Raw genomic sequence first — 12,689 nt, 5'->3', positions numbered from 1 at the left:
AGACAGAAACATGTAATATTCCATGCTTAGACATCAAGGAATCATAGTATAATGTTTAAGAACATGTGCACTGATTTTTTGTTTCATCACTTTCTAGCATCAGAAGAAATGTTATCCCGTATCTAGTGACTTTTGTAGAAGAGAATGAGCTCACAGAGTTGAACATTAAGAAAAGTCCAGAAATTTAGTAACAAACAATGATTGATGCTGTGTCAGTACATGTAAGAGAAAACAGTATCAAGAAAACAGAAATGGTCAACAATCTCAAATCCTATTCTTCAAAGGTTAAACAAAATGAAGATTAAACTGTTCTTTTAATTTAGTAACAGAATACAAGCAGTTTTGGTGGAAAGAGGGATAGAACTAAGTGGTGATGAGTAGGAAGAGAGAAAAATGGAGACAGCAGAGTTTGGTAACTGGAAGTTTGTCTTGAGGACATGAGAGATGTTTTAATTGTATGTTTCCTTTAGAGATCTTCTGCATATAAATAGCATGCAGCAATGGTTTTATATAAACAAGAAAATGTTTTATATTAACAAAAAATACAGTACTTGTTTTATCATCCTATGACCTGACTTTTGAGGTCAATGAACAGGGTAATAAGAGCTCATGCCAAGTCTCTATAGTTGAAATTATACTTATTTTTTTTTGCTTTTATTTCTATTTTTTCAGGTACAGAGATTATAGAAACCCTCCTGAAGATAAGGATAAATACATTCATAATATGCAATTCTGGCATGTCCTTGCTGCTAGGATGACCTTCATTATAGTTATGGAAGTAAGCTGTTCTTAACTTTCCTTCCAGTTACTCTTTCCTTTCACTTTAGGTAGCTATTTCGAAAGGTACCTGCTCATCAGAAAGTTAGAATTACCTCTTTTTTTTATAATTGATTCAAAATGAATTCTAATATTTTATATAACTAAAAAGAATTAATTAAAAGGATTGATTGTGCATGAAGTAGAGTCACACCATTCATGTAATCATGTAATCATAAATGTACCTAGGGTAATGATGAACATCTCATTAGCTTTATCTCAATAAGTTATTTTGAAGGAAATATTTCTTGTCATAAGAGGCAGTTTAGGAATGTTTTCAATGCAGATGAGTTGCCTGCTATTTCCTTACTCATGTCAAAGAGACCATGGTGACAGAAAAGGTAACGAAAAATGTCACCACATTTCCCTGAGATGAGAGAACGAAAGTGGTGCACTGATTTTATAGATTTTAGTTATTATATTCTGGTTCCAGAGGCAATTTTAAGTCACAACAATCTCATAAATTGTACTTATTCACCTTGACAAATAAATTGATGCCCTCCTGAAATAGGTGGTTGATTTAAGGTAAATCAAGTAAATTTTAGAGGTAGGCTTCTGATACCACCAGTTATCGGTGACAAGTTCTGCTGCCTCACACACTGAAGTATAACATTAGAGAAGCATGCCGAGGCAAACATATAAAGCAGGGTTTATTTGTTTATTTATTTTCTATGCCTATTTCTATGCTCTTTATTGTATCCCATTGATGAATTAGTATATTTCTCATGTTTGTGGTACTATTGTAAGGTCAATTTTCTTTGATTTTATTTTCCAATAGATTGTTCTTTATTTTATTAGTTCTAATAAGTTACTCATGACAGCAGAAAGCTCTTTGATTCATTGTACAGAAATGAAGCAGAAGTTTTTACTTCTCTGGTTGTTCATGAAGTAGAGTCACACCATTCATGTAATCATGAATGTACCTAGGGTAATGATATCCATCTCATTTCACCATCTTTCCTATTCCCATGCTCCCTTTACCCCCATCCCTTTTGTTCCATCCAAAGTTCCTCCACTCATTTCATGCCCTCCCTTATTATGGATTAGCATCCACTTATCAGAGAAAACATTCGACTCCTGGTTTTGGGGGATTAGCTTACTTCACTAAGCATGATATTCTCCAACTCCATGCATTTACCTGCAAATACCATAATTTTATTCTATTTTAATGCTGAGTAATATTCCATTGCATATATATGCCTCATTTTCTTTATCCATTGATCTATTGAAGGGAATCTAGGTTGCTGTCACAGTTTAGTTATTTTGAATTGTGGGCTGGGGATGTGGCTCGTGCTGCTATAATATTTAAGTGGCTGCCTCACTGTAGTATACTCTTTTTAGGTCCTTTGGGTATAGATCAAGGAGTGGGATAGCTGGGTTCTATTTTAAGTTTTCTAAGGAATCTCCATATTGATTTCCAGATTGGTTGCACCAATTTGCAGTCCCATCAGCAATGTATGAGTGTGTCTTTTTCCCCACATCCTCACCAATACTTATTGTTGCTTATATTCTTGATAACTGCCATTCTGACTGACTGGAATAAGGGTAGTTTTGATTTGCATTTCTCTAATTACTACAGATGTTTAATATTTTTTCATGTATTTGTTGATTGGTTGTTTATCTTATCCAGAGAAGTGTCTGTTCAGCTCCTTTGCCCATTTATTGATTGGGTTGTTTGTTTTTCTGGTGTTAAGTTTTTTGAATTCTTTATATATGCTGGAGATTAGTGCTCTATCTCATGTGCCAAAATTTGCTTCCAAAAAGTAGACTCTTTATCTCATTGACTGATTTTTTTTTTTTTTTTTGCTGACAAGAAAATTTTTAGTTTGAGTCCGTCCCATTTATTGATTCTTGATTTTATTTCTTATGCTTTAGGAGTCTTGTTAAGGAAGACTAATCCAACATGATGAGGATTTGGGCCTGCTTTTTCTTCCATTAGGTATAGGGTCTCTGGTCTAATTCCTAGGTACTTGATCCACTTGTGAGTTGAGTTATGTACATGGTGAGAGATAGGGGTTTAGCTTCATTTTGCTGCATATGGATTTCCAGTTTTCCCAGCACCATTTGTTGAAGAGCCTATCTTTTCTCCAATGTATGTTTTTGGCACCTTTGTCTATATGAAATAACTATATTTATGTGGGTTTGTCTCTGTGTCTTCTGTACCATTGGTCTACATGTCTACTTTGGTACCAATACCAGGCTAGTTTGTCACTATAGCTTTGTAATATAGTTTAAGGTCTGGTATTGTGATGCCTCCTAATTCACTCTTTTTGTTAAGGATTGCTTTGGCTATTCTGGGTCTTCTCATTAAAGGGATGAAAATAGGAAAAGAAGAACTCAAACTATCATTATTTGCTGATGACATTATTCTAAACTTAAGGGATCCAAAAAATTCCACCAGAAATGTTCTAAAATTAATAAATGAATTCAGCAAATAGCAGGACATAATAGCATAATACCCCTAAATCAAATGCATTTCTATACATCAGTGATGAATCCACTGAAATAGAAATTAGGAAAACTACCCCTCAGAATACCCTCAAAAAATGATAATAATACTTGGGAATCAATTTAACAAAAGAGGTGAAGGACCTCTACAAGGAAAACTACAGAACACTAAAAGAAATTGAAGAAGAAATTGAACAAGGCCTTAGAAAGAAAGAAATTGAAAGAAAATTGAAGAAGGCCTTAGAAGATGGAAAGATCTCCCATGCTCTTAGATAGGCAGAATTAACATTGTCAAAATGGCCGTACTACTAAAAGTGCTATACAGATTCAATGAAGTTCCTATTAAAATCTCACTAACATTCCTTATAGAACTAGAAAAAGCAACCATGAAATTCATTTGGAAAAATAAGAGATGCAGGGTTTATTTAAAAAGGGGTAATACAGACTTCTCCCAGTAGGGAGAAGGGGGCCATAGCTGGTGTCCTATTATCCCTAGAAGTGAGAGTGTTTTGCCTCTTTTATATATTCTATATATTTTTCTTTGTTCTCCTTCCTCTTCCTCATTATTTCTCTCTTCTTCCTGCATATGTGACTAGGCCTAGGAGATGTTCCAGTGGAATGGGCAAAAGGTGAGAAGCAGATGGGCTGGAGGGGCCTACGTGAAATGATCTGGGCAGGAAGAGGGCCCAGGTGCATTAATTAAAACTTTTACAATTCCCTATAGGGAGAGAAAATTCCTTTTTTTTATTTTTTTTTATTTTTTTTTTTTATTGCACATGGTCCTTTTATTACTGGAACACACCTGAGAGCCATCCTGTGACTCGGTGCCCCATTACATTACTGCCCTTCATATCAATGCCATCTATTTAGAACTACTACCCCAGGATTGCTATTTAACAACTTCATGATCGTGTCTGTAGATAACAGTTCTCTGCCAACCAGAGAGTTTTGGGTCTGCAGGTAGGAAAACTTTTTGCTGCAGAGAAAATTCCTTGTATAGGTTACCTTAGCAACAGGTTGGAGCAGGAGCAGGTTATCTTGATAAGGGTTGAGAAAGGACTGTGAGGACATTACTTCCCAGACCGAAATTTGCCTCCATTCTGTCCATCCAACCTGATATATCTGTCTATACTGAATTCTTGTCTTTAATTCTGGCTTCATTCTCCCCTCTAATTTTAAGAACTCCTTACAACTATAAGGAGAAGGGGCGACAACTTCTCTTACGGCTTCGAGCTGAGAGGAAGTGACATGGAGTGGGGAAAGCAGTTTGGAGCTTCCTTTTTAGAAATTAGGTCAGTCCCTCTCAGCTCGAAGCTGTTGGGAACAGGTTATAGAGTTATCTGGGGATGGGTACTTCTATGAGAGAGAGAAATAAAAAGACATGAGTACTGAAATGAGATTAATGCAAAATAAATGTTGCAGCATCTGGAACACATCAGTGAATATCATGAAGATGAAAGAAGTCAATAAAATTGTCCCTTTATCCTTTAACAAGGCTGGAGAGGGCAAGGCCTTTATTTGGGAATATAAATCTTTAACATTGTCAGAGTTATCAGGAATGTACACACACACTTTTAATGCCACAGATGTCTATCTCCATAAGGTGTAGTTAAGCTATTTAACGTCATCTGATTTTGTAAAATATCTTTTTACTGGTGTGACCTGTTATTTAGTAAAGATCTTTTTATTTTGGTACTTCAGGCTAGATAATCATACTAGCAAACACTGAGCCTACCCATGTAGAGGTTAGGAAAATCTATAGGCCTTAAACTGACTAAAAACTTCTGACTCTGGCAGTTTTTCTTGATAGTTATCAGGTATTCCTGCCTAAGAATCTGTCTTTTGTAGCCTCCGGTCTTATTTATTCTTAGGGGCTAACACAAGTATATATCTTAAGTTACAGTTAACTATTACTTCTTCTTTTATATGCTCAGGAATTACTTTGGTTTTGTTTTAACTGCTTTGGCTAAGTGTTTAAGATCAAGCTGGTCAAATGGACTTCATTCAGATCTATTGTTGAGTCAGCTGAGTTCTCATGGGAGTCAGTCTTCAGGAACTTAAGAGCAGCTTCTTAGCTCTTTAGTGCCATTTGCTTGGAAGCATCAGGGATATCTCACTTCTCCAATGACTCCACTCTTGCAAGTGCACTGATTGGCTTTCCTTTGCAAAGCTCTTTAGAGAAGTTCCCTTATTCCCTGCGTTTAGGCGGATTTAGAGGGCAAGAGCCAGATGATGGTTTTCTTGGCCCTTTTGTTTTAAATTCAATCTTTAATTCTTGTTCTTAAACATCCGGCAAGCCAGTCTCTCCAGTCTCACATATCTCTCACCATTCATTATACTATGGATCCTCTTTTGTGGAATATCTAATGTATTTACAGAGACAAGACATGCATGAAAAGATAACCAATACAGAGGGAGTATTTGACGTGTTACAAATCCTAAGTTTGATTGCTACAAATCATAAGGAAGGCCATTAAGGGAGAAGGGAAACAAAGTTAGGCACCTTTTTACCCTGCAGAAAAAGCCAAAATAGACAATTCTGACACATAGACATTCAATTCCATTCAGGTTATTTTGAATTTGTTTTTATTATCATCAAGGTTATACATGGAAGTTTAAAAATGAAATAGTTTGACATGGCCATAAAGGAGCCTTCTCCTCATCCTCATCTTAATCTCCAAAGGCAAATATTTTAGCTTCTTAAACCCACTTTTCTGATATCATACCTCTGGCAAAACAACATCCCTATGCAAAGAGTTTTGAATAAGAAATTGTAGATTAGTAACAATAGTCAAGTTCTATAAATTGTGACTTTAGAAATAGTAGTCACATCTGCTTCATGGATTATATTCTGAATACATTGATTTTACTGTAATTTTGTTTTCCCTCTTTCATACTCTATTTTTCCCTCCCCACTTAGTTCTTCATTAATTTATTACTCTTTTATCTCTACATTTCTCATCAGAAGTTAAGATCACCTTTCTATCCAGTAAATGGTATTGGGAATCCTTTATGGTTTGCTAGTTTAATTTGTTGAAGCACATCTTCCAGTAACTTTCTCAGTTTGGGATGGTCAACTTTTGATATCTTGAATATTCCATAAAGGCTTTTTGTTCACAAATGATTATTTGTTACAGAATTCAAGATTGAATGTTATGTTCCTTATTGTTCCATCAGCTTTATGTATTCTTGAAATGTTTTAAGACTTTTCTTCATCTTTCAGCTTTCAGGGTTGTTTTGAAATTAAATGTCATTCTTATTTCCTACTCTTTGTTTATGGTCTCCTTTGAAGCTCAATAAGCTTTAGAAATTTTCTCAGTAACCCCTACTTCTGTAATTTTTTATAACAGTTCCTCACTATTTAACAACATAGTCATTGTGGACACTTAGATCTGAAAACATACTTACCTCTCAAGTTGAGAGCATTTACTTGTATCATTTCCTTAATAATTGTTTCTTTTTGCTGTTGTTGTTGTACCTCTCTGTTTCTAATTTATTATTAAGGTAAATAATTCATATTTTCAAATTCTAATAACCATTTATTTTCTCTTTTATAATGTGATAGATTGATACCTTTGTTTTTTATTCTACTATTCTTTTGCTCCTTTTTGCTTTTATTTCCTGTTTGTATATTTTTCTCTTTTTCTTTCACGTTAGAGACTTACCTAGTTGGTAGTTTTGCTCATGCTTAAGAAAGAGGCAATTAAAAGGTGATTCTAAACTTTATAAGCCTACAGTTGGATTGCACATGAGAGATTTCACTGTAGAGTGTAAAGGGAGTAAACCAAAAATTTCATTGGAAAACCACAAAATTTTGGTAAATGCAGTTGTACTTTCATCAGTGGGTTATTTTACCCATGGGGAAAAATCCTCCAACTTCTTGTTCGTGGAGAATTTCATGGTTGCCTGTGTACTGAGAGCTGAGCAAGGCAAGTGAACCTGGGATCTCATAGTGTATTATGCTGCACTTCCTTTTTATAAACTTTTGTTTTCAGTATGTACCACAATGCCATCCTTGGCTATGTCGATGTCTCTAAATCCACAGCTGTCTTGTGTAAAAGTGAACTGTTCAGCTGCTACATGGGTGGAGTATGGAGAGAAAGAGAGAGAGAGAGAGAGAGAGAGAGAGAGAGAGAGAAGGTCTGAATGTTCTGCTGGCATCTTGCAAAAATTTTTAATTTTTTTTTTTTTTTTTTTTTGTACCAGGATGGAAGCCAATGGTACTTTACCAGTAAGCCACAATCCCAGCCCTTTTTATAGTTTATTTAGAGACAGGTTCTCACTGAGTTGATTTAGGAACTCACTGAATTGCTGAGGCTGGTTCTAAACTGGTGATCCTCCTGCCTCAGCCTCCTAGTCCGCTGGGATTACAGGCCTGAATCAGTGCTCCCAGCTTTAATTAATACTCTTGTTTTCAAGTTCAACCTATATAATGATTTCTTTCCTGACCTTTTCTAAAGATCTAAAACAAAATTGCTTGTGTCTTTTCAGTGTCCACTCTCAACCACCACATCACCAAGTTTAAATGTTTCCTTTATACTTGAAACTAATTCTTTCACAAATATTTTACTAGCTCATCAGGAAGAAACAGAAATAAAATGTATATTCAGTAATTAAACTCAATTTAATTTTCTCTAATAATGTATTTAAATTATATACTTGTTAAATGCCAGTGTATGGATGATGATAGAAGGACAGGGTTCTTGGTAGCCCCAGAACTTCAAGCTTCATGCATTTCATTGAATGAGTGAGATTATTTATAAGGATTTCCCGCCAGATGGTTAACAATTCTAACAGTATCTTTGTTTTCCCTTTATATTTTTTTCTAGCACGTTGTGTTCTTGGTTAAATTTTTGTTGGCCTGGATGATTCCTGATGTTCCAAAAGATGTTGAGGAGAGACTCAAACGAGAAAAGTTAATGACTGTCAAGATTCTCCATGACTTTGAGCTCAAGAAATTAAAAGAGAACTTGGGAATTAATTCAGATCTATTTTCCAAGCAAGTCATGATGGAAGAAAGCAAAGTACAGCTGGCTAAATCAACAATCTAATCAGCACAATGAAAAAGCAGCTGGTTGCCTGTCTCACTTCAATTTTTTTCTCTGGGTTTAGGACCAGAGGCCAAAAGCCATGTGTCAATTTTACTCCTTTTTTTTAACTCAATTTTATATACTTTCATAAGAGGCCAACTTTGTGATATTGTTCGCATAATCCTCTGGGCCCTTCCCAGATATTGTTTTCTGGGGTCCTATAAATGATTGTTGAAAGCACATGTAGAATCAGATTATGGGAAATCATGGTGTTTTGCAGTTCAGAATGAAACACTGGACTGGGGCTGTCCCTTCTCCTTGCAGTGCATCTGCACATTTTTATGGTCTTCTTTTGGGTTGCTTATATCTCCTCCCCATCAAGAAAAGTGTTACATAAAGAAAGGGAGCAGAGAGACCTCCTGAGTCACATAAATCCTGCCATTTTAAAATCTGCAAGTGAAACACCAAAATCAGATGACATAATAAAACTCACATATTAAAGAATATTGGTTAAATATCATAGCAGGAGTTTGTTCCTGAAATTGTCCAATACAAGTTAAACTCCATCATACTCCCAGATACTTCTTCCAGGCAAATGCAGAATTCATTTTTTTTTTCTAAAGACTAAATGTTTGAGTTTCAACAGAGACTAACAACAAGTTACTTAATGATAATACTTTGGTAACTATAATTTATAGACTGTGGATTGTCTTATCTGGAAAACCACATTACAAAGTTGTTAGGTCTTCAAGTGAGTGAAAGGTATTGGAGAAAATTATCTGTGTTTTCTTAGCAGTTAAAGAATACATATTTATGTATTCACTTCAATCTAGAAAATTGTTAAAGTTTTTTTAAATTACTTTTCTTCTGGAATGCCTGTTTTGCATCATGAAGCCTTTTTGAGCACAAGTTATTTGTATAAACTAAGTAAAGTTATTTATGAAATGCGGTCTATTTGCTTAAAGGAATTTTAACTCTTAATAAGTTTACAGAATTTTCATATCGGTGTATCACTGTACACAATGCCCAGTGCCTTGTTCCTATGCCTTTGACACATGAAAGATCATATTATTGGCTGTTGATTTGACACAATATATCAAATGTAAACTTGTCTTAGAGAAATGACCAAAAAGTTTAACACCAAGGGAAAAATCAACAAAGTAAAAATAATGTGATGGACTTGATAGTCAAGTGAACAATATTTGTCAAATTATTCCTCTCACATTTAGACCTGTGTACATGTACAACAATTTTAGCTCTTATTCTGTTTAACAAAGTATTACATTTGTGTGTTACAACTAGAGAGAAAGAGAGATGCAGCCCAATTATATACCATATGATTCTCTAGTTTCAAATTACAGGTCATTTCCAAAGGAATAGTGTTTATCACACACAAAGAAACTGTATCACAAGATTTTTTAAAGTAGTATATCTTAATCTATTGTAAATGAATTTTATAGCATTGCTAATATTAAATATATGACAGATGAACAATATTAACTACTGATTAATATTAAGCATTTAAAACTGGGGATTGTGCATTCTATAAAACTGTAAGGCCATTACCCCAGTATTGGAAGAACCAATTTGTCATCCACTGGGCATATTTCATGAACATTTTTGGGTAACTTGAAATGAACTCATAATTGAAAGATGATTATATATGTGGAGGAGATATATTTCATGCTTGAGAAAACCAGTCAGGGTTACCATGAAATAAGCCCCAAACACAATAATATTATTACCTTGTCAAATCAAACTGCATTATTACAATGAACATTGTACACAAGTTCATATTGTTTCCTTCCTGGGTGCTGATGAAAATAAGGAAGAGCATGGACTTGGATATACAATTTTATTATTTTATTTTTATGGCTTATTTAGAAGAGTGAGATAGTAAGATAAAGACAAATTTAACTCATAAAGTTACCTGTCCACTACAGCTTTAAAACAAATGTACCTGAGTGTTGGGTTAATAGAGAATATATGAATAAACCAGCAAAAGAAGAAATTGTTTTTAAGATAATTAATTCTTATGATTGATGGTACTTTCCTTTTAAAATATATTGATATATTCCTTGTATTCACCTTGTGATTTCTTACTGAGAAGTTTCTTCTTGTTTTAGAGATTTTAAAATTAAATATTGGTATCACTTTCCTCATAGTTTGCTAACGAAAATCAGAAGCCAAGTATATTCAAATATTTGTTTCATCTAACCAAATCCATTGGTTTTTATTGTAGGGCTGGATTAAGAGCACCTGAACACCAAGTATAACTTCATGGTTATCAGCATTCTGAGTTGTTTTTGTCCCTTAATCAAATTGAGGTCACTTTTTCTTTTCAGAAATGTTCCAGGGAACATTTGAGATCTTATGTGAAATAAAATGCTTCAGCCAAAAAAAGAAAACAATAACACATAACTCTTTTCAAATGTTCTCTGTCATTCTTACCTTCATCAATTTTTATTTGCATACAAGAAACAGAATCCTTTAAAATATTTATTTTAGATGAATCTATCAAAAAGGAAGGGTCCTAATTAAATGCTCTCTTAAGTTTGCTACATCTCATGAATGTTCCTGGCTTTAACATTCTTCTTTTAAGCCAAACTATTAAGCAAGTTCTCCAGAGAAGATGAGGAAAAAAGAAGCAGAGCAAAGGAGGAGGAAGAAGAAAGTATTTATTCCTTTGGATCCTGCTTGTGTTCCTTTAGGAGAGAGAGGTACTGTGCAGATGCATGGCCACTGTGGGTGGAAAGAAGCACCTCTCTCCCATGCCATCTTATAAAAGTAGGAGAAAAACTAGAGAAACTTCAAGGAGACAACTATTATGTGTCAAAAGTAAAAGTTGGTTCCAAAATAATTGCAGGCCCTATGAGAGTAGCTATGGATCTCTGGGAACTTACTCCCTTTGAGGGTGAGGAATTTATACTGCCCATTCATAAAGGGAATCTATTGTTTTGAAAGAACCTCTCAGGCTGGTCATGGTGGCACACACCTGAAATCCCAGTAGCTCTGGAGACTGAGGCATGAGGATGGCAAGTCCAAAGCCAGCCTCAGCAACTTAGTGAGGCCCTAAGTAATTTTACAAGACCCTGTTTCAAAATAACAAAAAGGTCTGGGGATGTGGCTTGGTAGTTGAGAGCCCCTGGATTCAATCTTCAGTACAAAAAAAAAAAAAAGAGAAAGAAAGAAAATAGAACCTGTCTCATCTGTGTTTTATGTCAGGAATAGGGAATAGCTCTTATGTAATTGAAGATTATAAAGGAATGGCCTTACAGAAGACCATTGGCTGGACTGGAAGTATGCCATGAAGAATCCTGTGACTATTGTGATGCTCTTTTTCTAGACACATTTTTTACTGTTCAATTTTCTGTGTAATGATTTTTAAGTATAACTATTCCAGCATTATGTAAAAATTGATAAGAATGTTCAAAAGTAACATGTAGTGTGGCTTAATTTGTGTGAGATGCATGCTTCCAGTCCCCAAAAATGTTTGACTAGATTTCTCTGTTTGTGTGAGGTTGTATGCCCTGGGACTAATCCAGAAAATAAGTGCTCCTTTTTGTTTTCTCTCTTTCTTTTTTCAGGAAGAGGATACACATGTATGCAAAAAAAAATTATCTTAAGTAATATGTACATAAATTTCAAGAGACTTAAACTTGCTCAGTGAATAAAGTGATATTAAAACAAACTTTTGACATAATCTTAAATTTATTTTTTCAAGTAAAACTCAGATATACTTTTCTGAGTTTGAGTGCTTTTAAGAGAGATTTTTGACTCATGTTGTTGTTTAGAGATATTTAAATGCACACATACATCATGGTTCATTCAGGAAATACATTTTTTACTCACACAGACAGCAGATCCTTTAAGTAAGAAGCTAGAAGGTCTAGAAAAATGGGAGAATGTGGTAGTTCCTACTTTGGAAAATGATAAAGGTGAGCAGAAAGATCCACAAGGAAAAACAATGTGTTGAAATACTTTCCATTAAACTGTACAATATTTTTGGGACCACATAATTAAATTTTCTTCTAAATTTCAGTTCACTTTCTCTTTTGATGCAAGGTATTTCGAAATTTTATCACATAATGTTCCTAGTTATATTTTAATCATCTCTTCTAATTTCATTTTACTGTGTGCAAATAAACCTATCTGGTTGATTTCTGTCTTTTAAAATTTATTGGTTTTGGCTTTTTTTATGATCTGGTATTTGATCAGATTTTTTAAATGTTTGTGATTGAAAAGAATGAAAATTCTATTCTTCAGTTATTAATTTAAGAAGGTAAATAAACCTATTTTACTAATCATACAGTTCAAATGGCCAATTAAACTTTCTAATTTTCATTTTTGGTCTCCATGGCAGTATATACTATGTCAAATTAGTGAAGCTGGAAC

The 12,689-nt window shown here is 34.3% G+C and overlaps 1 protein-coding gene across 1 annotated transcript in view; it reads left to right on the top strand.

The window, feature by feature from the left end:
- Ano5 (anoctamin 5) overlaps positions 1-11,528 on the top strand; it is a 97,030-nt gene extending 85,502 nt beyond the window's left edge. Inside the window, exons 21-22 of the mRNA XM_026384111.2 lie at positions 673-778; positions 8,094-11,528. Of these exons, the coding sequence (XP_026239896.2) occupies positions 673-778; positions 8,094-8,315 (328 nt within the window). The 3' untranslated portion in view covers positions 8,316-11,528. The remainder of the gene's footprint in view (positions 1-672; positions 779-8,093) is intronic.
- Positions 11,529-12,689: the final 1,161 nt, after the last annotated feature.

Source organism: Urocitellus parryii, chromosome 4 (genome assembly GCF_045843805.1).
Source record: "Urocitellus parryii isolate mUroPar1 chromosome 4, mUroPar1.hap1, whole genome shotgun sequence".
Lineage (NCBI taxonomy): Eukaryota > Metazoa > Chordata > Mammalia > Rodentia > Sciuridae > Urocitellus > Urocitellus parryii.
Note: the sequence above shows the minus strand (reverse complement) of the source record. Positions and strands in the feature narration are given on the sequence as shown.